Source organism: Gastrolobium bilobum, unplaced genomic scaffold, assembly GCF_033153095.1.
Source record: "Gastrolobium bilobum isolate Gb01-03AN ecotype WA unplaced genomic scaffold, APGP_CSIRO_Gbil_v1 utg2313, whole genome shotgun sequence".
In the NCBI taxonomy this organism is placed as follows: Eukaryota; Viridiplantae; Streptophyta; class Magnoliopsida; order Fabales; family Fabaceae; genus Gastrolobium; species Gastrolobium bilobum.
This window is the reverse complement of record NW_026897042.1, coordinates 251,222-276,395: the sequence shown is the minus strand read 5'-3', so window position 1 is coordinate 276,395 and position 25,174 is coordinate 251,222. Positions and strand designations below refer to the sequence as shown.

Below are 25,174 nucleotides of genomic sequence, written 5' to 3'. Positions count from 1 at the left end.
CAAATCCTTTCAAAAAAAATAATTATTTATTATTATTTTATAAATCTGATTGTAGTAAATGAAAGTTCATCTCTGAGATAAAATATAAAAACCTAGACGCAACTATAAAAATGTTTTTTTGTGGATAAATATAAAAACCTTTTACATGCTGATAGTTAGAGGTGGCAAACTGGACTCGGCCCGGAGGGCCGACCCACAAACATATTTTTATAATTAAATTAAAATTTCATCCTTCTTCTTTTATAATTAAATTCCTAAATCTGATTTTAATTTTTGTAAATACAAATTTGTAAAATTTCAAATGCTAACGACACAAATCCTTGCAAATAATAATTATTTATTATTATTTTTTAAATGTGATTGCAATAAATGAAAGTCCATCTCAAAGATTAGTGTAGTTGCTTTGATTATGGTCATATGCATTTATTGCAATGTAAGCAAAAAATATGACTTATACATGTTTATTTGATTAAGTTGCATTCAAATCCCGTTCAGACAACATTTTGTTTGGTCCTTAAAAAAATTTAATCCAATCTTTTTTTTTTGCTAATACTATGACTTTTGGATGTTAACATATTAGTGTTACTTATTTAATTAGTTTTTGCCTTTTGTATCGTAGGCACAAGAAACAAAAATCACACAAAAAATGACATATTTAGTAAGTGTTGAACTCATCCCTCAATGATTGCTAAGAAATGACACTGAATGAATAGCGTTTTCATATTATAGGTAAAAACTGATATTTTAAATCCATATTTGCTTGGTGTTATTGTTACCTTGATTTTGTTGATGAATGTTATAGTTAGCAATGATTTGTACGCATTTTTCTTTTTATATCACTTTCTCATGTTAACATGGTGTATTATAACGTATTATGGTGTATTATGATGTAGTTGTATGCAAAATTAATTATACCTCTGAATAACAGATTTTTATTTGTGATTGATATTTGCAAAGCTCTGTATCAATGCTGTAATTTTTTTCACCTGAAATATAGAACAAAATAACGACACAGTTTTTCTGTAAATATAAGGTTTGCAGTGCGATTAACCAACCCCGGCGAACGACAAAATTTTTGATCTTTTTTCCCTGTGCATCGCACGGGTAATATACTAGTTGAAATATAAACAAAGGAAGAAGAAAGATCAAACTCCATTGTCATGATAATAAGTCTTCAATCTTCAAGTGCAATTATATAGGAAACTAACTAATAAAAGAACTAAGTCCTAAAGAATTTGGAAAGTAAGAGAGAGAAGTCAGATCAGAGGATCTGATATGGGAGAGAGAGAGAGAATCAGAGATCTGACAAATGTGAAGGCCCTTGCCTTTTATAGTGTTACAAATTATAATTGAAAACTAACATGGGCGCTAAAACGTTCATGAATGGGCGTTTTACCGTCCATGTTTGACGGATGCCCAACTGCTTTTAACTAACTTGGGCGCTAAAACGTTCAGTTCACGTTTTAGCGTCCATGTCTGGTGAATGCTCAACTGCTTCCAACTGACTCCAACGCTAAAACACTTGGTTTAAACGTCTTAGCGTTTGAGACCAGAGTCTTTTTCCAACAGCAGGGCGCTAAAACGTTTGATCAGGAAGTTTTAGCGCCCAAGACCAGCAACTTTTGTCCTTCGTTTGTAGCAGCGCGCTAAAACGTTCTGTGTGGACGTTTTAGCGCTCAACACTTAGGCATTCTCCCTTTCTCCAGAATCTTCTTCTTTCTTTCTGCTGCTCCTTAAGCTTCAATTCCCTACAGGATAGTGTAGTTTTTCAACAAAGCTTTCAGAACTTGTACTTGATGGAATTCCAGACATTAACCTCTTTTTCATCCAATTAATCACAAAAATTGATACTAATTCATGCTGAAAAACCTGATGAACTAGGGGTTTATCAAAGAATTAATTGAGTTTTGAGTAAGTTATGCAATGAATCGCATAATGCTTCCGCACGCGTTCACCTCGGCAGAGATCAGAGATAAAGGAAAAAAAATAGGTATCGAGAAATCAAAAGGATGTGTCCGGATCGCAGAGGGAGAGAGAAAGGGTGTGGAAAGAAGTGAGGAGAGAGAAAGGGAAAAAAAGATTATTTTATTTTGCAATTACGGACCGTTAGATTAGATTGTAATCTAACGGTGACAAAAGGGGTAGGCAAGAAGGGAGTAGGTAGAATAACCTATCCCTTTTTTTAATTATTATGCAAAATTATGTTGGAAAAGATCTCATCTAGAACCTATTATTTTTGGGACCTACAAGTTTAGTACATGAATTGTTTGTGTATTTTTTTTTTCTCTGAACATAACATTATCATGTCATTAAAAAATATATAATTTAATTAAATAAATATTGAATAGAAAAAAATCATTAGTTCTTATAATATTTTGACAGAAGTATAATCGAATTATTGATATTTAAATCTCAGAAACAATTTCGTGGTGTGCATAGGGGATAATTTGTGGGTTAATATATTTTAAATAACGTTATGCAATTAAAAGTATTTAACAAAATCAAGTTAAGATTAGTCAGGGCTTGTATTAATTGTTTCATGAAGCATATCAATGCATAGATTTCTTTGACAAAATGAGAGTTAATTAGAATGAGGGTACAAGGGGTATATTGGATTAGAATTTTAAAATATTTTTTTAAGATTTTTTTTTATAGATTTTAAAAGACTATTTAGAATTGGAGGGACTTTAAAGACTATTTTAAAATACTTTTTTTACAATCAAGATTTCATAAGATTGAATTTTAAAGAATTTTAATAGAATTAATAAGATTTCAAAGAACAATATAGATTTATAAGATTTTAGAAGAAAAGAAAAGGGGGAGGATATACTTTTTTTTTTTTGGTAAACAGAAGGCCTAAGCCAAAAGAACAACAAAGACAACCAAAACCAAAACTAAATCCTACACCTCACTTCCCTGGACCTACTGACACCAGTAAAGTCACCACGGAGAAGATGAAGAATGCCAGGAGGAGGATCCCTCCAAAACTGACAAGTAATGGAATCATCCGAATCCAGAATAAAATTCGCCAACCAATCAGCACAGACGTTTTCTTCTCTATAAGTATGCATCAAAGTAACTGACCAACTCCTATTGATCCATGTCCGTATGCGAGCAATCAGATGACACTCACGGACTGCTACACCAGACTTGGTGAGCACAGTGATCACACTAGATGAATCACTCTCAATGATTATATTACGAAATCCTTCGTTCCAAGATAGCTCCAAACCACGAAGAACACCCCAGAGCTCAGCCTTAAAAAAAGAGCAAACCCCCAATTTGTAAGCAAAACCCCCTAGCCATCTCCCTTGAGAATTACGAATCAAACCCCCACAAGCAGCTAGGCCAGGATTACCTCTAGCTGCACCATCTATGTTAATTTTTACTGACCCATCTGTTGGATATTGCCAAGTAATGTCCATCTTCATTGAAAACTTTACTGGAAGCCTCTCTTGAGCACTAGCTAAAGCATTGTTAATGTCCCTACAGAGCTGCAAATAATCCCTTTCCTCACATTTAAGCAAGGAAAAGTCGAGCCATGCACCAATTCATTACGCCACTTCCAATTTTTCCAACAAATAACAAAAAACAAATTCCTCCAACCATTCGTAATCCCATGCTTATCCATGTCCATATTAACCGATAACCAATGATCAACATCACCAAAGAAGAAGTTTGCAAACTTGTCCGAAGGCACAAAATGAGACCAAACGGACTTAGCCTCATGACAGTCCCGAATCGCATGTAACAAGGTTTCACTCTCCTCCCTACAAATAGGACACGATTCAGTGCCAGTCCCCCAAAGAGCAGTCCTACTTCGAGTGAGGAGCTTTTGGTGGCAAACCTTCCAGATAAACAACTTGATTCTTTGAGGACCATTCCAATCCCACACCCACTGCCATCTACCATCAGCCAAACCCGAGATTAACTCTTGGCCAACAAGAGCCTTATAGATCGCCCTTACTGTTATGGTGTTCTCACCATCAAGATCCCAATACTTGCTTTCAGGACCATCATTTACACCTGGAGTTAATGTCCCGCGAAAAATATCAATGACATCTCTCGGGAACCAAAGGCCTAAAGAATCATAATTCCAATCTCCATTAGAGTTAACCATATCAGCAAGACACATGACATCATTAACATCCAGATTCGGAGATGTGACTAGCTCACGAAGAGGTTGCGCCAAAGTGAGCCAATTATCATGCCAAAAGGAAACAATCCTACCATCACCAACTTCCCATCTAAGCCTCCCCTCCATCATCCTCCAAATACGGCACATATTCCTCCACAAGGAAGAGTCACCATTACAAGCCACAAAACCGGCAGCTCTCGAACTCCTTGATTCATATTTAGATTTCAGAACCTGAACCCAAAGATGATCTGGTTTGTTTGAGAAGCTCCAAACTCTCTTAGCAAGCATGGCATCATTCATAAATTCCAGTCGTTTCAAGCCGAGACCCCCAACCTCCTTAGGACTCGTAATGGTACTCCAATTAATAAGATGATTAGCTCTCCTTCCTTCCTTATCACCCCAAATAAAACTTCTCTGCAGCTTCTCAATCTCATTACAAACAGATAATGGAATCTTACAACTTTGCATTTGGAAATAAGGCATGGAAGCCACAACCGACTGAGACAATGTGATGCGACCTGCCTGCGAAAGAGATTGTTGATTCCAAGCATTCATCTTATCTCTTACCTTCTCTATGATCCCTGCATACAACTCCTTAGACGCTCTCCCGTGCTGCATCATGGATCCTAAGTATCTGCCCATGTTCCTCACGCGCTTGAAGCCACTTTTTTGCGTGATTCTAGATATTACATCTTCACTAGCATTTCTGGAAAAGTAAACACTTGTTTTATCAACACTAAGACGCTGCCCAGATACTTCCTCAAATAAATGCAGGCAATGCAATAACACATCAATTTGTTCTTCTGTAGCCTCCATAAAAAGCATTAAATCATCGGTAAAAGCAATATGGGAAAGACGAGGACCCTCATTACCAACCCGAATCGGATTCCTCAGACCACCCAGCACGACAGTATTAATAATATGAGTTAACTTTTCCAGTGCAATAACAAAAAGATATGGTGATAGAGGATCACCCTGCCGAATACCACGTGAAGGGCTAAAATCCTCAGTTTTACCACCATTCCACAGGACATTGATCTTGGAGGTTTGAACACGCTGCATGATAAGGTTAATGAACGACATGGGAAACTGAATCTCCTCCAAAGTTCTACGTAAAAAATTCCAGGAAACCCGATCATAAGCTTTGACTAAGTCTATCTTCACTTCCATAAAAGCTTTCCTACCTTTCATTTTATGCATTGAGTGAATAAGCTCCTGGACAATCACAATGTTATCTTGAATTTGTCTTCCCGGAACAAAGCTAACCTGAGATGGAGAGATCAGTTTATCCATAACTGGTTTCAACCGATGAACAATCACCCTTGACAGAATCTTATATAAAACAGGGCAAAGGGAAATAGGCCTGAACTGAGAGATGCAGTCTGGCCTCTTAACTTTCGGAATCAAAACGAGAAGGGTATTATTAAACTCCTCCACCCGATCCGGATTTGACCACATATCAATAACAGCATTATAAACCTGATCCTTCACAAGATGCCATTGTTTTTGGAAGAAAATTGCAGGGAAGCCATCTAGACCCGGCGCCTTAAACGCCTTCATGTCATTCAATAACTTAGTGACCTCAGCCATACTTTGATCAAATCATCCTTTAGAGCGTTAGACAGTGACGTCCAGTGGTTGGCAGACACGATCCATCTTCGCTCTTCGATATCTTCTGTAAACAAAGTTTTATAAAAACTGCAGACATGATCCTTTAACTCATTCACATTTTCAATCCATTGGTTGGTCTCACTACGCAACCTTGAAATTTTGTTACTGCTTCTTCTAATAACCGTCTGCAAGTGATAAAACTTCGTATTTTTATCTCCATCCATAATCCAATTATGTCTGGATTTTTGAAACCACAACAATTCTTCCTCTTCCAGCACATGATCAAGACTAATTTGCAAACTGATTTCCAGTTCATGAAGATTCGGACTATCCGCAACAGACCTCTTTAATTGGACAGAGGCAATATCATTAACCAAACTTTTCTTCCTTCTACCTATGTTTCCATACACCTCCTTATTTCACTTTTTAAGAATTGGAACAAATCTATTGAGCATCTGATTAAAATCAACGTTTTTCTTCCACTTATCCTGCATCAGATCGTTGAAGTTGGGATGGTCTAACCAAGAAGCAATAAACTGAAACGGTCTATCTTGCCAAAGATTGGGACGATTGGAGAATTTCACAAGAAGGGGACTATGATCGGACTGATGCCTTGGAAGAATTCGAACTTCAACATCTTCAAAGCAGATTCTCCAGTTCACATTAACAACTGCTCTATCTAACTTTTTATAAACTCTTTGCAAGTGGTTCCACTTTGGGCTTTGCCAAGTAAATTCATAGTCAGAGCTGATAAGATCATCCACATGACAATCATTTAAGAAACCTGCAAACCTATCACATTTATTCGAATCAGGTTGAGAACCTCCCTTCTTCTCCCCCATGCATTTTATGTCATTAAAGTCACCAGCTAAAATCCAAGGAAGGTTAACGTTGAGACTCAATTGCTTAACGTCATCCCACATAACATGCCTTTCGTCTTCTCTAGGACTGCCATAAACAGCCGTGCAAAGAAAACTAAGACCATCATCAATCTTCACAGTCATATGAATAAACTGATTCGACTGAGACAAAAGCTGCACTCTTGCCTTTTTATCGCTACTCAACACCCAAATACCACCCGAAAAACCATTAGCCTCCTCAAAGACAGCAGAATTAAACTGAAGTTTCTTCATTAACCTTCTACTGTTTACACTACCAGTACGAGTTTCTAATAAAACCACCATACATATATCATGTTTATCTACTAACATCCTTAGAATTTGACCAAGTGAAGGTTTGGCCGCACCTCTACAATTCCAAAAAAGTAAAGACATTAAATACCTTTATTGGAAGATCCAGGCTGAGATTGCACCTGAGACAACCGACCAGTTAAATTCCTTCCTACTCCACGTTGGGAGACTATGGCTCTCGGCTTGGCATTGTTCTCTTTGTGCCCCCTATTTTTTGTATCAGGAGGTTTCAAATGTTGCACTCTACCCCTACCATCCGAAGCCTAATTAACGTGTTGTACATGCATATCTGACGCAGTACCTGTCAAACTTATTTTTGTATTTTCCACCATCAACTGCCCTAAACTAGCATCTTCCCTAGTTCCATCAAAAGTTGGATTTAAACGCACATGCACTGCGTTTTGAATCCTTTTGAAAATTTCCTTTTGATCAATCAAACTTATCTCCTCTTCCTTGTCTTGACTCATAATATCGTCCCAAACAAGATTGAAAGCATTTGGAGTTTCCACAAGCCTAACTCTATCATTGGATCCTTGCCTTTTCTGTCTGCTTGAAGTCCGAGTCTTCTCCTCATCCACCAAAATAATTGCTTTCTCTAAACCTTCAACGCGTTGAACATTAGCAGCTTCATTGTTTTCTTTTGTTTCGTGTTTATCCTCCTACGATATTTGTGGGAAGGATATACTTACCACAAAAAATATTTGCTACTTTTACAACCAATCTAATCACCGTTAATTTTCGTCAATCTAACGATTATAATTTATTAAAAATTATGGGTTGTACTTATTAATTAATTTTTAATTTTTAATAAATTATAACCGTTAGATTGACGAAAATCAACGGTGATTAGAATGGTTATAAAGGTGGTAAACATTTTTGGTGGTAAGTATATCCTGCCCCTTTAGAAAATCATATGAGTTTTTAACAAACATTCAAAATAATAAGAGTTAATAAATAAAAAAAGGCGGAGGTTATACTTACAACTTATTGTTGTTTATAACCTTTTACAACTAAATCTTAGCCATTGATTTTCGTCAATCAGTGGTTATCATTCATTGTAAATTAAATATTAATTAATGAGTTTGATTTATGAAAATAATAACGTTGATTGACGAAAATCAACGGTTAAGATATGGTTGTAAAATATTATAAATAAAAATAGGTTGTACCACACCAAAAAAGAAAAAAGAAAAAAATAGGTTGTAAGTATAACATTTCCCATAAAAAAATAACAAAGAAATGCAATGAAATTAATAAAAAAAAGTAAAACCTAATATAAATTTCTCAATTAGTAAAGCATAATATAATTTTTAACAAACATTCAAAATTACTAAACAACGACTTTTCACATATCTAAAGTTATTTAGTTCTTCATGCATTAGTATTTTCTCGTTCCTGCTCTTGAGTTTGACCAATGAGTTGAAAATTATCTTCTTCATTTGGTATCAAAGCTATACATATATGACTATAAGACCCAATTTTTCTTAATTATTAAAATAATTCTAAATTTGCATATAGAACCTAAAGTTCATGATAAAATTTTGTTTGAATTTTTTTGCAATTGATCTTGAAAACTTTGAGGTTTTTGTTCTACATGATGAAAGTTTTTAACTATATATCATATGCATATTTTAATTAAATATTCTAAGAAAATTTTGAATCTGAATTTTTGGATTTTATTATATGAAAGTTTAAAAAATTTCTCAATTTTTTTTCAATCGATACATTAAAACCTTAAATATCTTTAGGGCATTTGAAAAACATGTTTTTAGTTATCTATTGACACAAAAGTTGTTTGAAATCATTTCCTATAGTGAAGGAATATCGTTCATGAATGTATTGTTACGAAATATAGGGTTCATATTATAAAAGTTTGAATCTTTCTTTAAATTGATATTGTTTCATTGATATAAAACGAAAATTGGTTTAAGGTTTTTAGTTCCCCTGTTATTTTCCTGTTTCACGTTGTTTTTAATACAAAAATCACACATTTTTGTGCAAAGAAAAATCACGACCCATAACTTGAAAAATCACTTTTTAAACTTCTAAAATTTCTCAAAAATATGTTATTTTTGCGATATATTATATTAAAATCTCGTTGATTTGTTATTTCTGGGTTGTTTTGTGATGAAAATCGTTCACAAATATTTTTTTTTTAGTTTTGACGAAGCTCCTATAGTGGGACCCGATTTCGAGCGGATCAACCTGCCAAAGGAAAAAAAAAAACACTGCAATAGAGAAATCTCAAGAAATTCTAGGGGTTTGGGTGAGATTGTGAGAGAGACATCCTATTTATATATCTTACTAAAAAGTCTCACGAAATCCACCCAATAAAAATTCATTAAAATCGTCAGATTTTTGAATACCAGAATATTGTTTTTTCATTGTTTAAAATCTTTATTGAATATCAACCGATTTAGACGGACTATAATTTTTTTTTTTTAAAATTCTAATCGAATACCACATGACTTTTCTTCAATCCATTAAAATCCTAATTGAATAACAATGAATTTTTTTGTCCAAAAATAATCTATTAAAATCTTTTGAAATCTCAATCCAATACACCTCCTAAATTCTCTAACATATTGTCCCGTTGTAATATATATTTATAGAAAATTGAGATTAATTAAGATAAAATAGATTTGAGGTCCTAATAAAAAAGGATTATGTACATAAAATTAATTTAGAATTGTATAAGCATCGCGAGTACGTTAACATTTTTTTTCCAGCATTTCAATATCATTTCATATATTTTTAATTTCATTTTAGTATTAATTGATACCGCATAAAAAATGTTTAAACACTTATTGCGGGTCGTAAAACATTTTATTATTTTGATTCTTAGGACTGTATAATTCTAAACTTTTTTTATTAATCATCCCAACTCATAATTAATTTTTCTTATAGTTATTCATAATTAATTTTTAATATAATCACATTATATTAAAAGATCTCACTGACTGGCTATACAAAAAATAAAAATCTCACTGACTGAGCCCATTGGCGTAGCCACATTATATTTAGGTAGGGCATGAGCACCGGCTATATTTTAACAAATTTTATTTATTTTATATAATTATATAAATAATTATAATTGGGCCCTGGCTAAAATTGTAACAACGGTAACAGACGAAGATTTGGAGCTACTTTGCGTGTATGATCATATAACAAATTGCTTTCTTCTTCTTCTTTTTTCATCTTTTTTCAATTAGGGTTTTTTTAACTTTTGTTTTTCTTATTCGCACTCACCATTCGGAATCTAGTCATTCTGCGACAAGGTACGATATTTTGTTCCTTTCTCAAGATTTTGGGAATACATGTTCTTGGAATATGCATTGGTAATTATATTGTCCGCTCAAGGAAAAATTTGATTTATATTTTTGAACCTTGTAAAAGAGAAATTCTTTATCTTTGCTGACCAAAATGATTTATTAGGTGTTTTTGACATGAGTGAAATTTATACCTTTTTTTTATTTATAACTTTTTTTTTGTGTGGTTGTATTTATTGATTTTATTTCTTTTGAAAAATGGAGTGCTGTTTTACATTTACTTTTTTTTAAAAAAAATTGTTTTAATGTAGAGCTACAGTTGTTATTGGTAATGAAATTAAATTGTTTCTTGGTGTTATTTGTATTTGATTTTACAATAGGAATAAGAATTTTGGCGATTAATCAATGGAAATTGTTAAAGAAAAAAATCAATTATGATATATGTATATATATGAAGTATGAAAACTTCTTGTACATATTCATTAACAACTTCTTTGTTTTTTTTTTTTTTGTATTTTAAAATTTTTAAAAGATCTAAACAATGATTAAATGATTTTAGACATTTATCGCTGATTGTTCCATATTTCTTTTCAATTGTGAAGTTTGTTGTCCCTCTACGTTGATTTTCTTCACAGGTCACAGTTAGGGATATAAATGGACAAAGTTAGACTAGATTTTAGCTTTGATACCCTAAACCTATCTAAAATATTTAGAGCCTATACTAGCCTATTAGCCTATTAAAGACTTAATTTAAAGGTTTGGCCTGACCTATTATAAAAAATTAAAAACCTAATACGACCTGTAAGGCTTACCAAGTTGCACACTCCCAAACCAAATTAAAATATAAAAGATAAAAAAAATTATTCACAAAGATTACATTAAATAAAGAGTAAACACCTTTTTTGGTCCCTGACAATATTGACGAAATCCTTTTTAGTCCCTGGCAATAAAAAAGGACCAAATTTGTAACAGCCCCAAACCCTGTAGCAGGATATTGTCCGCTTTGCCCCGCGCACAAGCGCCGTCGAGCTCACAGTTTTACGTTTTGGGTTACCCCCAAAAGGCCTCCTACAAGGAAAGGTATCCACACCCTTATTTAAGGCATGCTTCGTTCCCCTCTCCAACCGATGTGGGATATTACATCCTCCCCTACTGGGAATACAGCGTCCCCACTGTACACACCGGTCCAGGGCCAGGCTCTGATACCAAATGTAACAGCCCCAAACCCTGTAGCAGGATATTGTCCGCTTTGCCCCGCGCACAAGCACCGCCGGGCTCACGGTTTTACGTTTTGGGTTACCCCCAAAAGGCCTCCTCCAAGGAAATGTATCCACACCCTTATTTAAGGCATGCTTCGTTCCCCTCTCCAACCGATGTGGGACATTACAAAATTGGTCCCTAAAATTATGAAAAAAGGGCCACGTTAGTCCTTATGTCAACTCTTCCGTCACGGTCAAACTAACGGTGCCCATGTGGCACGTTATCTGCTGACGCGGACTGGACGGTTGACACGTTGGAACGCTGAACGACGACGTTTTGAAGCAAATGAGTAAATAGCTTTCAAAAGGACCACACGACGTCATTTTATGTTTGAGAAAACAAGAGGCACGAACACTAACCGTGGAGAGTCGTTCATATTTTCACTAAGTTATTGCATATTATTGGAAGACCATTGTTGACCTCCACTGGAAGCTTCGTTGAACGGTGAGGGTTGTCGAAGACGGTGGTTGCAGGGAAGGCAATCGAGCGTGGACTTTGAAGGTTGTCGAAAGGCTGGTTCTGTGGTGGTGAAGGGAAGTTCGAGTCTGCTGGTTTTCTTACATGCAGTAAGGTAAGTGTTTTTTTAGAAAATCTTCAATATTTGTGGTCCCCCCTCACCTCATGTTGTCTATTATCTGTTGGATGATGGTCCCCCATGTTCCCTCCATCGTGTGTTATTATGGTTAGGGTTTACAAAAAAAAGACCCATTTATGTATGTGGTCCCCCTCACTACCGGTTTGTAAAGTTTATTGCCATTTTTTAGTGCATTGTGGTCCCAATTTTTTAGTGCATGCATAATTTGTATGGTTACACGGCAGTGATGAGTTTGATGTATATGGTTATTGCCATTTTTAAATTGCTTTGTGGACCTTGATGTTCGCATGAATTTATTGCAAATGTGAATTTATTGTAAATGAGATTTTTTGTTGTTGCAATTTACAGCCCTGTGTGTTAACATTCCCTTCTTGATTTATATATGCAAATGATTTATCTTGTTGAGAAAATATGATTGGTTTGTGGAAGTTGTTAAAATAGAATTGTTGCAACTGGCTAGTAACTGTCATGGTGTATTTTTTTTCCAGATGGATGAATATATAGTAATAAGGTATCATCATGGGGGTGTGTTGAAGAGAGATGATAAAGGGGTCCTAACCTATGTCCATGGCAAAGTGGATGACTTACCTGAGATGGATGCTGACTTCGTCAACCTGTGTGACCTTGATACTCTGTTCAAGGGTTATGGATATGAGACGTGTAAGCAAATGTTGTGGCTCATGCCAAACGCAATGAATTTAGACGTAGGTTTAAGGCCTTTGAATACGAACGTTGATATTGTGGAGATGGTCAAGGCTGCATTGAGTAATGGGAAGCTCATAGAAATTTATTTTGAAGATTGCATTGCAACCCCTATCTATGTTGCACCGGAAGAAGTTATTGCACCTGCACATGAGGGTGGCAGTGGTGGGGAGGAGGATGAGGGTGGAGATGGTGATGGGTTTTCTACTGACTCAGATGATGGTGTGGAGGATGAGGCATATAAACCTCCTCCACCTATGTATGATACAGAAACAGAGAGTGAAGAGGAGTGCAAGGGGAAGGGTAAAGCTGCTGGAAAAAAAAAAAGCAAAACAGGAAGAAAAAAAAGAAGGTTGAAGATGTGGCAGGGGAAGATACAATGGAAGAGGAGGAGAAGTCAATGTCTTTCGAGGAGGATGGGTATGGGTATAACTCTGAAGAGTTGAACACGCCTCCTTCAAGTGGTGCTGAAGAGGATGAAAAGGTTGTCAATCCAAAATTTAATATGCATGAGGAGTTTGGTCATGTACACTTAGAGCTGGGAATGGAGTTTGTGAGTCTTGGCCAAAGTGTATTTATAAGCCTCACTTATGATTCCTATTAGTTAGCTTTTATTTGTAATGGACTACTGTTTTCTAGTTCTAGGAAGACAATTATATGTAACTGGTTATATTCTAGACATGCATGTTAAGTGCAATTTATTTTGGTTCACATGCTTTATGTCATATGCAGACTTTTCTGGTTTGCATGTTTTTTAAGAGAGTTAGCTTATTGTTGGTCATTTTCTGGTGCAGGTTTCTGGTCAGGTTGGTCAATTAGCAAGGATATTTTCTGGTTACTGGTTTTTGCTTGCCATATGTTGTGGTTACTGGTCATGCCAAAATATAAATAGAAATAGAAATAGAAATAGAAATGTTGCAAGTTTGTGCTGTGTTACTGTTTGTAGGGACCATTAAACAGATCATGCCTTATTTTTCTGGTTGCAGGGACCAATTAGGACCCCGACACTCATTGTGAGGGACCAACTTGGACCCTAACGTAATGCATTTCTGATATAATGCATTTCTGTTTGTTGTTTTGGACTGCATTCAGAAGCATACAAGTCAGGGACCTGTATCTGACCTAATGCACTACCATTTTTTAAAATGAGTGCGGCATTTTGTTGATTTGGACATCAATCCCTCATGTCCTATTTTTCTGTGGTCAGGGACCAATAAATGCCCTGTGCATTTTATCAGGGACCATAATGGCCCGCGAGTTACATTTCCAGGGACCTAAATGGCCCTCGTGTTTTGCAATCAGTAACAAAATATGCATAACAGTATGTAACTTCTGTATCAGCAATTCATGAGTTATGCATCTATATCAGTAGCAATCTAAATCTGTTTGTGATACAATGTAGTAATCTTTGATCCTTCAATCGATGCTTAACTATGCAACAGTCCATACTAACAGAAACTTAGCATCCAGTACAGCATTTCACCAAGGCACAAATATATGATGCCATAATAAAAAAGAGGAATACATTCAAGGCTTTTTTATAATAGGCCATATGATAATACACACAAACAGATTGGAACTAACACATAATTTGTATAACATAAAGAAGTAGTATTCATTACAATTCACTGAAGGAAAAATACATTTGGGTCACTTGTTTTCACTTTTACCACACTAACAACAAACATACAGATCATGATCACACCAACACAAGCACCTAAGACCCTAGCTGACCTATCAACTGTCCTAATTTTTTTGTCCATCCTATCTAACTCCTCCACCATCTTCATGTATACATCATTCAGTTTTCTTTCCTGCTGATGAAGCTTCATTCCTTGCTCAGTAATCTTCACATCTTGCTCTCTCATCATCATCTCCACATACTTCAACTTGAAGTTAATTTCAGCAACATACAACTCCACAGTGTGAATTCTTGCTTCTTCCAGCTCCATGGGTTCATTACACATGTCATCTACCCATCTAAAAAAATCACAATAGGGCTTCTTCTCCTGCAAAAAATAAACACCACCGTTAGTAAGTGTTCCAACTCAATAAAGGGGCAGATTACAAATTCATACCTTGAAATTAGGACAGCCAAGGAAAGCCCTGTTGGGGTTCCTCTCAGTTTTGGAGGTATAGACAATACTTTGTCTCCCACATTTGCACCTCCAACCGGTGGTCCTTGCCATTGTTCTTCTCCCCATTGATTTACTCCCACTTGATCCCCCCATGCCAGAAGAAACACTCATCTTCTCCCACGCCCAGAAATCCGGTTGAGGGCTGAATGTTATTCGTCGAGTTTCAATCATCAAAGTGCGAACATTTTGGGGGCGTATTGCTATTTAGGGATTTGCTCATCAATTTGGGGGATGGAGTTTCCGGTTTAGGGTTCGGTTGAAGGCATTTGGGGTTTCTTCAATTATTAGGGTTCATTATTGGGGTTTTTTCAATTAATAATGTTCAAGTAAAATGACGTCGTGCTCTCCATGGAAAGCTTTGCAACCCATTTGCTTCAAAACGTCGTCGTTCAGCGTTCCACCGTGTCAACCGTCCAGTCCGCGTCAGCAGATAACGTGCCACATGGGCACCGTTAGTTTGACCGTGACGGAAGAGTTGACAGAAGGACTAACATGACCCTTTTTTCATAATTTTAGGGACCAATTTGGTCCTTTTTTATTGCCAGGGACTAAAAAGGATTTCGTCAATATTGCCAGGGACCATAAAGGGTGTTTACTCTTAAATAAATTTTCATTAACATCACATGAAATAATGTTTATAAAGATCACGTGAAAATGTTCATAAAAAGCATATGAAAATTTCATATATGTATATATATAATTTGTGCTTTATTTACTAATTTAATTTTGTATTATATTTTAAATTTTAAATAAATATTTATTATTTGTTAAAATAACATCAATCATATTATTTTAACAAAATTTAAGTAAATTTTTTTCATAATTGATTTGTATAATTATGAAAATATTTTGATAATTTGATATATTAATTTTTTTGGCCCCGGCTAAAATTAAATCCCGGCTTCGCCCTGAGCCCAATGGGTGTAATTGGCAAGAGTACGTGGGGAAGAAAATTTGAGTTTGATTCCCACTAGATATATATTTGTAAAGGGACGAAGAGTTTTAACCGTGGTTAAGCTTCAATTTTGAATTAGTTTTATAACCGATTAAAAAAGTTGAAGCTTGTGAGATATACACTAGACTTGCCTCTAAAAGATAATTAGAGTGAGTATGCCAAAAAAAATATCTTAATAATTTATAATTTTAATGAAAAAATATCATCCTTTCTCACTTGTAATTAAAAAAATGGGTTAGTCAATAAGATTAATAAAATTGGTTGATAATGAAATGATGAAAATGAAATTTAATATGCATCCATAGTCAATTAGTCATACTTTGTTGTTTTTAATACTACATAGATGATCCCTATCTAAATATGAATAAACTAAAATAAGCATATAGTAATTTAAAATATGAATTGAAATTTCTTTAACTAGTTAACCTGATAGGTGACCATAGCAATGGCAATAGCCATAGATTGAACCACAGTAGAAATGAAATCACACGTCAATGCCATAAGCGACAGAAACTGCAAAAGAAAACTCTCACAGAAAGTGAGAAAAATAAGCACACACTGCATCACCAATCTCATGTGCAAGCAAAAAAACCTAACGGTCATAGCTTTTCGTTGATTCAATCTTCTGGTCTTCAATTTCATCACATTCAATCGAATTCCCCATCTTATTGATCATCACCAACCTTGGAGTGCTCAATTTGTTGGTGATGGGGTTGGTATTTATTTGAATTGAATTGAATTGCGTTTTGTTATTCACAATTCAGAGAGGATTGGAGATTAGCATGGCGATGGCGATGCCCAAGCCGAATCAGGTGACAGTGAGAGACCTCATCGAGGAAGCTAAGAAAAGGATTGTCATCCTGGTCGTTTGCGTTGTCGGACTCTCTTATCTCATGTCCTGTGAGTTTCACTTTAATCATTGTTTCCAAAAAAAAAAAAAAAAAATGTTCAATTCTTCTTTTCCTTTACTTCAGGGTGTGTTTTTGTTTGTTCAACTTAAAATGAGAGCGTTTTTGTTTGTTTGTTTAGTTTGAACAGCTTCTTAATTGTTTTGTGATAATCATATGCAGCATAGTTATTATCACATTGCCAGCTCTGCAAAGATTGGTAGGATCAAAGTGATGTGGCATTTAGCTTCTATATTAAATCTTAATCTGGGTAAAATATTCTGACAATGCTGTTGAATTTAAGACATAGGATCATTTCTCTCTGAGTTTTAAGAGAGGATGAAATCGTTTGGAGACCTATTTTATAGGAGGGATGTTGGAAGGTTTTCAGTGTAAAAAGTTTCTGCTTGAATGCACTTTTTATTTCTCTTGTTGCTCTTATAAAGCAGAATATAGATATCTTGTCAAGTTAGGAGCATTGGATGTTCAACCAATATTTTGTGTGCTTAATCCTTGTACAAAGTGATGCTTTAAATTATCGTGTTGCTACTGTTTTCACAATCAAAGAATAGCTGGACTTTTCTTTTATTTTCCTTTAGATTTCCTAGTTTCTTCTTTGTTTTTGTTTGTGATATGGTACTAACCAATCTGACCAGCCTGGGGTGGAAGCCTGAAAAGTCGAAAACAGTTCGGGTTAGCTATCAGTCTAGCATAGAACCTGGCATGTACTAGGTACAAACTCAAGAATTAACTACAACACAAGGGAATTGCTTGTAATAATATTCAGACATGAAAGTGTGTTGTAACTTGTGTTTTAACATCGCGGACCCTTTCACAGACATAATAAAAAACTTGAGTGAAAAGTGAATAATTGTCTACAACTTTTTAATTCATATAGTATTATATCAGGAATCTAATTCTATGATAAGTACCTTGAAATTACCTAAAATTAACTGTATAAAAATCCTAAAATAAATAAACCTCCTAAAATAGGTACTTTGAAAATCGCATTAACATCATTAAAAGTCAATATATAATTATATTTGACTCCCTTTATTGTGCGTTGAAAGCCCAAAGTCCCCCCCCAGTTCTGGATCCTGAATATACCTGCATAGTCTTTATGCTCTGTTTCTTTGTGATATATTTTCCTTATGCATCTATTTGTACTTGATTTTGTTTAAGAGAGATAAGAAAAAGGGAACTATAATTATGTTTAAGTATCCAATAGCAGGGAAGCTTAATAAGTGATGATTCTGGTACCATTTAGATTTGAATTAGCTATACATAAATAAATTAGAAAGGTGTTGGGTTCAGTCTAGGATTTGGCTTTTTTGAAGGGAAGAGGGGCACCTAAGCGGATTTGGTTTTATTCAAAACATTTGGCATTTTTCTATAATATGAATAAAGTATAAAGGAAAAAATCCTAAAATTTTACCAAAGTACCAAACTATTTGATCTTTCAATGAGACCAAAGCTGTCCAACCGTTTGGTTCAGTTTCATCACTTTTATCTGGTTGGGTTGGTTCCTTGAACACCCTTACTTTTGTTTTCATTTAGTAGCAGGAAATTTTGTTGATACTGACTTGTGTCACCAAGATAACGCCTCTTTCCTCAAAACCTAGAAAACTATGTATCTTAAGAGGTTGTCACTTGTTGACTTATGGCTTATGTTATTTTTAGGTCTTGGTTTGGTTTAATTTCTTTTTCTTTCATTTCAGTGACAAGCTCCTCGGTTTGGGTGAACTTGCCAGCTGCGGCCTCCTTAATTATCATTCTCCGCTATTTGTCACTAGATTTTGAAGCGAAGAGAAAAGCAGCAGTGTACAACAATAAAGCAGGCTCCACCAGTGTTCAGTCTTCAAAGAAACCTATTGAAAATCCTAAAGTTGTTGCAAAGTTTGATTGGAGAGAAAAAGTGAGTTCTCCTGTTGTCGAGGATGCAATTGATCACTTCACTAGACATCTAGTTTCTGAGTGGGTGACAGATCTGTGGTACTCTCGCTTAACACCAGACAGAGAGGGTCCCGAGGAGTTAGTGCAAATAATTAATGGTGTTCTTGGCGAAATTTCAGGACGCATGAGAAATATAAATCTGATTGATTTTTTGATAAGGTTCGTACTTTCATTTTTTTGTCAATGATTCCTTTCTTTATTTCGGATTGTAAATTTATTGACTGAGGAATTAACTTTTTTTGGTTCAGGGATCTTATTAATCTCATTTGTACACACTTGGAGCTATTTCGTGCTGCTCACTCAAAGATTGAAAAACAACGTACAGGTTCATTAACAATTGAAGATCAAGATACTGAACTAAAAATTGTCTTGGCCACCGAGAACAAATTGCATCCTGCTTTATTTTCTGCTGAAGCTGAGCATAAGGTTTTTTTTCACTTTCTTGTTTTATATGCATGCATTGAGGAATGGGGAATTCATTCTTAATCCAAGATCCATGATTTCGTTCTTGTATTTTCTAATTTTGGGTTATAATGCTGTGTGTATTCTTAATTTGCAGGTTTTGCAGCATCTGATGAATGGTCTTATGTCTGTCACGTTCAAGTCTGAGGATTTGAAGTGTTCTTTCTTTCGGTATATTGCCAGGGAGCTTCTTGCATGTGCTGTAATGCGACCTGTCCTAAACTTAGCCAATCCAAGGTATCTGTTTTTTTACATTTTGCTTCATTGTTGACGTAAGTTGTTGTTCTCATTTTCTCTTTTTTTGCTGGCAGATTTATAAATGAAAGAATTGAATCTGTAGTAGTTAATAAGGCCAACCTTAAGAAGGGGGCAGCTACAGCTCAAGAGGTATCTCACGCTAAAGCAGATGAGTTACAGACTTCGTCTGACCATTTTTCCGACTGTTTAGATCCTTCTGCTACTGGTGTTGAGCTTGTGCAGCTAAGAAATGGTCCACCCAGAAATGCAGAGAAACCTGCAAAAAATAATACCCATGATAAAGATCCATTGCTTTCAGTTGATGCTCGATCTTCCCGTTCATGGAACTCATTGCCTGTAAACTCCCAAACTAATGATGACCAAGGTATTCAACGGCATCGTTCAGGAGGAGAGTGGGGAGATATCTTAGATGTCATCTCTCGCAGAAAGACCCAAACCCTTGCTCCAGAACATTTTGAGAACATGTGGACAAAGGGGAAAAATTACCAGAAAAATGATGGCGAGAACCAGTCCAATGAGCAAGACCCACGGCATCCTGTGGTAGGAAAATTGCCGAAGGTAGATCATATGAAGGCGATATCTGGACCCAAAGAAAAAAACACTAAATCCAAGCTTAATCCCTCTAAGGGAGACCACATTAATTCTGGATACAACAGTCAATTCACTGCTGAAAATGCACCCTTTCATGCAGACAAGAATGGATCAACTATTTCTTCCTCGTATAAAGATGAGCACAACCACATGCATATGCAGACGAGTGAATCAGGGAGCGATACTTCTTATACTTCTGAAGATGATGAAACTAGTAATGTCACTGGTCTTGATGCCCCTGGAACTATGGTTTGGGATGGAAGAAGTAACAGAAACCAGGCTGTTTCTTATGTTCATCACCCACTTGAAAATTTTGATAATCACAGTACAAAGAAGAGGAATAAGAGCCATTCTCGCTATCCAAGATTATCCAGAACCCAATCTGGCAGTAAAAGGTCTAGGTCAAGCGGTCATAAAGTACATATGTGGCAGGAACTTGAGAGAACAAGCTTTTTATCTGGAGATGGTCAAGACATACTTAGTTCTTCAAAATCACATGTAAACTCTGATGAGTCCAGTGATGATGCTTATATTGAAAGTTTGGGTAGAATTTATAGTGGAGCAGCTGCCTCTTCTTCTGCATATTCTATTTCTAAATCAGAACTGAAAAGCTCCTCGGCCGTAGATTCCTTTTACAAGTTGAGATGTGAGGTACTTATGATGGTGCTATGTAGCTCCTTCAATCAATAATAAATAAGTTCATATACTAATATGTTTGTATATGAAAAAATGTAAGTGAATTTATTGCTGCAGGTCTTAGGTGCAAATATTGTGAAGAGTGGCTCAAGAACATTTGCTGTTTACTCCATATCCGTTACAGATGTAAATAATAACAGTTGGTCAATTAAAAGAAGGTTCTAAGGCTTGTGCTATGTCTCACACTGATGTTTCAATAATTTTTTTGAATCCGATAATGTCTTTATGCATTTCTCGTTTTTTTTCTTTCTCCATTTTTTTGGCTTACATTAATGCTTGTTTTTCAAGGTTTCGTCATTTTGAGGAGCTACATCGGCGCCTGAAAGAGTTCCCTGAGTATAATCTTCATTTGCCACCAAAACATTTTCTTTCAACCGGTTTAGATGTTCTAGTCATTCAAGAGCGCTGTGAATTGTTGGATAAATATTTGAAGGTCAACTTAACTCAGACTTTTTTTTGGTTAAACACTCTCACTGCTTTGGTTCCTCCCACTACCCAATACCATGGCAATATAACTCACTTTAGAGAAATTTTGTATGACTTCTCCTTTTCTATTGTGGTGCCTGCATAATTGCTTATGACATTATCTGATACCTGATTGTTTCTTTTGCTGACTGGTAGGTTTGCATTATTATCGAATTGGTTCCTTTAGCTGATTAGTCAACTTTCATTCTTAATGAACTCATTTTTTTCTACAAAGGAATAAATTAACTTGTTCGAGTACTGCAATAGAACTGGAATCATCAATTAACAACAGGGTAGATGTTGGGTGTGAATTCACTTCTATTTTGATATAATATTTCCTTTTGCACCTATCGTATGATATGAACTTTAGGAGAACTTCACCCCAAAAGCTAGCTCGTAAGGTAGGAGAGCCCAAATTCTATATAAACCCCACATTAGAACCTTATGTTTCCAATGTGGGTCGTAATATTCTAGAACCTTAGAAGAACCTCACCCTCAAAAGCTAGCTCGTAAGGTAGGAGCGCCCAAATTCCATATAAACCCTACACTTCAAGTCCATACCTTGTAATGGGGTTGTAATATTCTACCATACTCCACAGCCCCGGCGCCACTAGTCTTTTACTAGCCCTAGACGAACATTGCAATGCTAGCATCACCAGTCGCGCCGCTCGATTGCAACTGGAAGATATAGTGGAAGGCTCTGATGCCAATTGATATGAACCTTGGGAGAATCTCTCCCCAAAAGCTAACTCGTAAGGTAGGAGAGTTCAAAGTCCATATAAACCTCACATCAAAACCTTGTGTTTTCGATACGAGACATCAAGTCGCATACCTTGCAATAAGATCGTAATATCATATAGCACTGTTTCTCTGTCATTGCTAACAATGTTCATCAATTCTTCCAATATTTTGTTGACGCACGGCTTATTGGCCCTCAGAAACTTATGCAGCTACCAACAGTTTCAGAATCAATTGAAGTATGGGACTTTCTGAGTGTTGACTCTCAGGTCTGTTTTTTTGTCCAACAGTTTCCTCCCTTCTATTGCATAAAGTTTTTTTTTTTTTTTTTTAAATAAATTTATCTGGCTTATCTCTTATTATTATATATTTATAAATTGCAGACGTACATATTCTCAAATTCTTTTTCTATCATGGAAACACTACCAGGTAACTCATGGTTGATGAAGAATATTGAACATACATAATTTTATTATTTAACACCCCCATCTTTTGACATGTCTTTCATTTCTGTGTTTATTGAAAACTATTCTAGTTGGCTTGGATGCTAAACCATCTGAGAACACTAGTTGCACTTCCAATTTTTCTACACATTCAAGTGACACTTTTGCCCCTCGGAGAGAGAACTGTAGTGCTGAAAGTAAAGAGGCTGTTTTGCGAACAAGAAATAATGTTGTGGCCGATGGATTGAAGTTGAAAGTAAATGGCAGCGTGCCTCTTTCTCTACCAAAAAAGAATACACAGGAACCTAGAAAGTCACTTGACAATTCTGACAACAATAATGCATGGAAGAATGCACCTTCTCCCAATAACTTGCAGAAGACAGTGAAAAGAAGAGATAGTCCAGATGAGGTTTCTGATGTGCGCCTTGATACTTCTGATACTCTTCCTACAGAGGTGATGTGGGCAGTAAATCTTTAGTTCTGGATTTTATTCTCTTATTTTAGAAATAGGTGACTGATGTACTTTTTTATTGTTCATTGCTGTTGTTTAACAGAGAAACAATTATATTTGTTTTTTGATGTTGTTCTTCTTAGATTATTATATGCACGATGGCATCTTGGTTCTGATTAATATAATTCTTCCATGCAGTGGGTGCCACCAAATTTGAGTGTACCCATATTGGATCTGGTTGATGTTATCTTCCAGGTTCAAGATGGTGGATGGATGAGGTAATTTGAAAAATCATATTTATTTCATCTTAAACATAAGTTGTTTGAATTTTAAGTTCCACTAGCAAGATCTTATCTGCTTACAATGCATGTCTTACATTACAGGCGGAAGGCCTTTTGGGTTGCCAAACAAGTCCTACAACTAGGAATGGGTGATGCCTTTGATGATTGGTTGATAGAGAAAATTCAGCTTCTCCGTAAGGGATCAGTGATTGCTTCAGGAATCGGGCGGGTAGAGCAAGTAATCTCCTGACCCATTTGTTTTTTAAAATTTGTGATTTTCTGGAAACTATCCTCATCATTTAAATTTCTTTCACTTTGATGAAATGCTATATTTCTACTCCTTTTATTATACAACCCTGATAATCCTTCCACTCAATAATACAGTTCTAATTAATATATGGGGCAGAATACTGTGTATATTGCTTAGAAAAGTATATGATGGATGTAATGCGCTGATGAGGTGTTGTGACTGCAACTTTAATAGATCCTATGGCCTGATGGAATATTCATAACCAAGCATCCAAAACGACGACCACCACCACCTACCAGTCCATCTCAGAAGTCACCTCATGGGCATCAACCTACACAAGTATCTTCTCCGAGGATGGATGATGAGCAGCAACAGGAGGCAGATCAGCGTGCAAAGTTTGTATATGAGTTGATGATTGGTAATACATGTTATCTTGTTCTCATTTATCTTTAGAATTGTGATTATTCAATATCCTATACTTAATTCTATTGGGAAAAATATTACACTTAAGCCCCCACACTCGTTCGTGTAGATCATGCACCACCAGCAATTGTAGGTCTTGTTGGTCGGAAGGAGTATGAGCAATGTGCTAGGGATCTATATTTTTTTCTTCAGGTAATTTCTGTCTAGATGTATTCAAGTTGTCCAAAGAAGCTTCTTTTGTTCATCTATTAATTCCTGGTATTGCTGTTAGTTGTAACATTATTGCCTGATCTTTATGATGCTGAACATTGCATTCCAATTTGGAATTTACTTGGCTTCACTTGGAGCATGATCATATATTTTATTGTACAGGTACAACTTTGATTAAATCTTTCCACTATGCCTGTGCGACAAATAGTTAATATCACCATTATCCCTGTGTTTCAGGTTAACTGAGTTTTCCCGTGGGATTCTCTGCCAACATTTGTTGGTGTCGTCATTTTCATAAAAATGCTTTTCTTATTGACAACCTCCCTTGTATATCAAGATATTAAATGTTTTTTGATTAAGAATGGTAATCTATTGAGCGATAGTTTATTAGAATTTGCATCCTTTAGAATGCTAAGATGTTATTGAGACGTAGGAATCTTATGTTGTGGTGAGAGGAGTGAATTGATGTTCCGTTGGGTTTATAACTCCTTTCAGCACCAAATGAGACCTTTTCTCTTTATTTTGTTTTTTTATGTTATTTATTTTTACGCAATTCAGCATAGTTGTGAAGACTCTTTTTGTCTTCTTTCTTGCAGTCATCTGTTTGCTTGAAGCAGCTGGCTTTTGACCTCCTGGAGCTGCTGCTTATGTCAGCATTCCCAGAACTTGACGATGTATTCAAACAGCTGCATGAAGAAAAGCATAAATTTGGTGAGTTCAGAACAAAGTGACTTATAATTTTCAGCTGAGCTACGAAGATACAATGGTATGGATGTTATGTCTTCCAAGATACATTTTTGTGTTGTGATTGTTCCTGGTTGCCTTTTTTGTCTCTGCAACTGGCATCCTTCTTTTCTGCCTGCTAATGAGTTGAAGGCAATTCAATTTTTCCATCTACCAAATTTGGTTTCGTAATTCAGTTTGGCGTCTTGCGGCATCCATTTGTAAATTTTGAGATTAATGCAATTATTTTAAGATTATTTTCTTGTTAAAATCTTTTCAAGCAAACTGCTGTCTACTGGAGATAACTTTGCCTGACTGCGGGGTTGCTCTTGACAGTGATCATAGTGAGAAAGCACTCATTAACCATTGGGACTTATAGTACTGAAAGCTTCTGGTTTGGTTTCGCAACAAAACTAACATTCATTCTAAAATTCAGATTTTCTGTTGTTTCTTCCTTGCAAAGCATTATTAATTTTTTCCCCATC

At 35.7% G+C, this 25,174-nt stretch overlaps 2 protein-coding genes across 2 annotated transcripts; one reads left to right on the top strand and one right to left on the bottom strand.

Moving 5' to 3' along the window:
- Positions 1-14,390: 14,390 nt before the first annotated feature.
- Positions 14,391-14,954, bottom strand: LOC133303628 (uncharacterized). The gene is made up of 2 exons (XM_061503557.1): positions 14,844-14,954; positions 14,391-14,774 (listed from the first exon to the last, which is right to left on the bottom strand). Exons 1-2 carry the CDS (start codon positions 14,952-14,954, stop codon positions 14,391-14,393), a joined length of 495 nt encoding a protein of 164 aa, XP_061359541.1.
- Positions 14,955-16,373: 1,419 nt separating this feature from the next.
- On the top strand, positions 16,374-25,174 carry LOC133303638 (uncharacterized). Its single transcript, XM_061503575.1, has 15 exons — positions 16,374-16,758; positions 18,464-18,857; positions 18,947-19,124; positions 19,258-19,397; positions 19,472-20,660; positions 20,763-20,863; positions 20,994-21,138; positions 22,109-22,177; positions 22,292-22,337; positions 22,444-22,805; positions 23,001-23,080; positions 23,186-23,321; positions 23,568-23,751; positions 23,866-23,948; positions 24,563-25,174. The coding sequence occupies exons 1-15, from the start codon at positions 16,641-16,643 to the stop codon at positions 24,695-24,697; spliced, it is 3,360 nt and encodes a 1,119-aa protein (XP_061359559.1). The 5' UTR covers positions 16,374-16,640; the 3' UTR covers positions 24,698-25,174.

Coding starts and splice junctions, on each gene's coding strand:
- LOC133303628 (XM_061503557.1), bottom strand. CDS start 14,954: ATGGCAAGGACCACCGGTTGGAGGTGCAAATGTGGGAGACAAAGTATT. Junction 14,775..14,843: donor TTGGCTGTCCTAATTTCAAG/GTATGAATTTGT, acceptor TATTTTTTGCAG/GAGAAGAAGCCCTATTGTGA.
- LOC133303638 (XM_061503575.1), top strand. CDS start 16,641: ATGGCGATGGCGATGCCCAAGCCGAATCAGGTGACAGTGAGAGACCTC. Junction 19,398..19,471: donor CTAAACTTAGCCAATCCAAG/GTATCTGTTTTT, acceptor TTTTGCTGGCAG/ATTTATAAATGAAAGAATTG. Junction 20,864..20,993: donor AGTTGGTCAATTAAAAGAAG/GTTCTAAGGCTT, acceptor TTGTTTTTCAAG/GTTTCGTCATTTTGAGGAGC.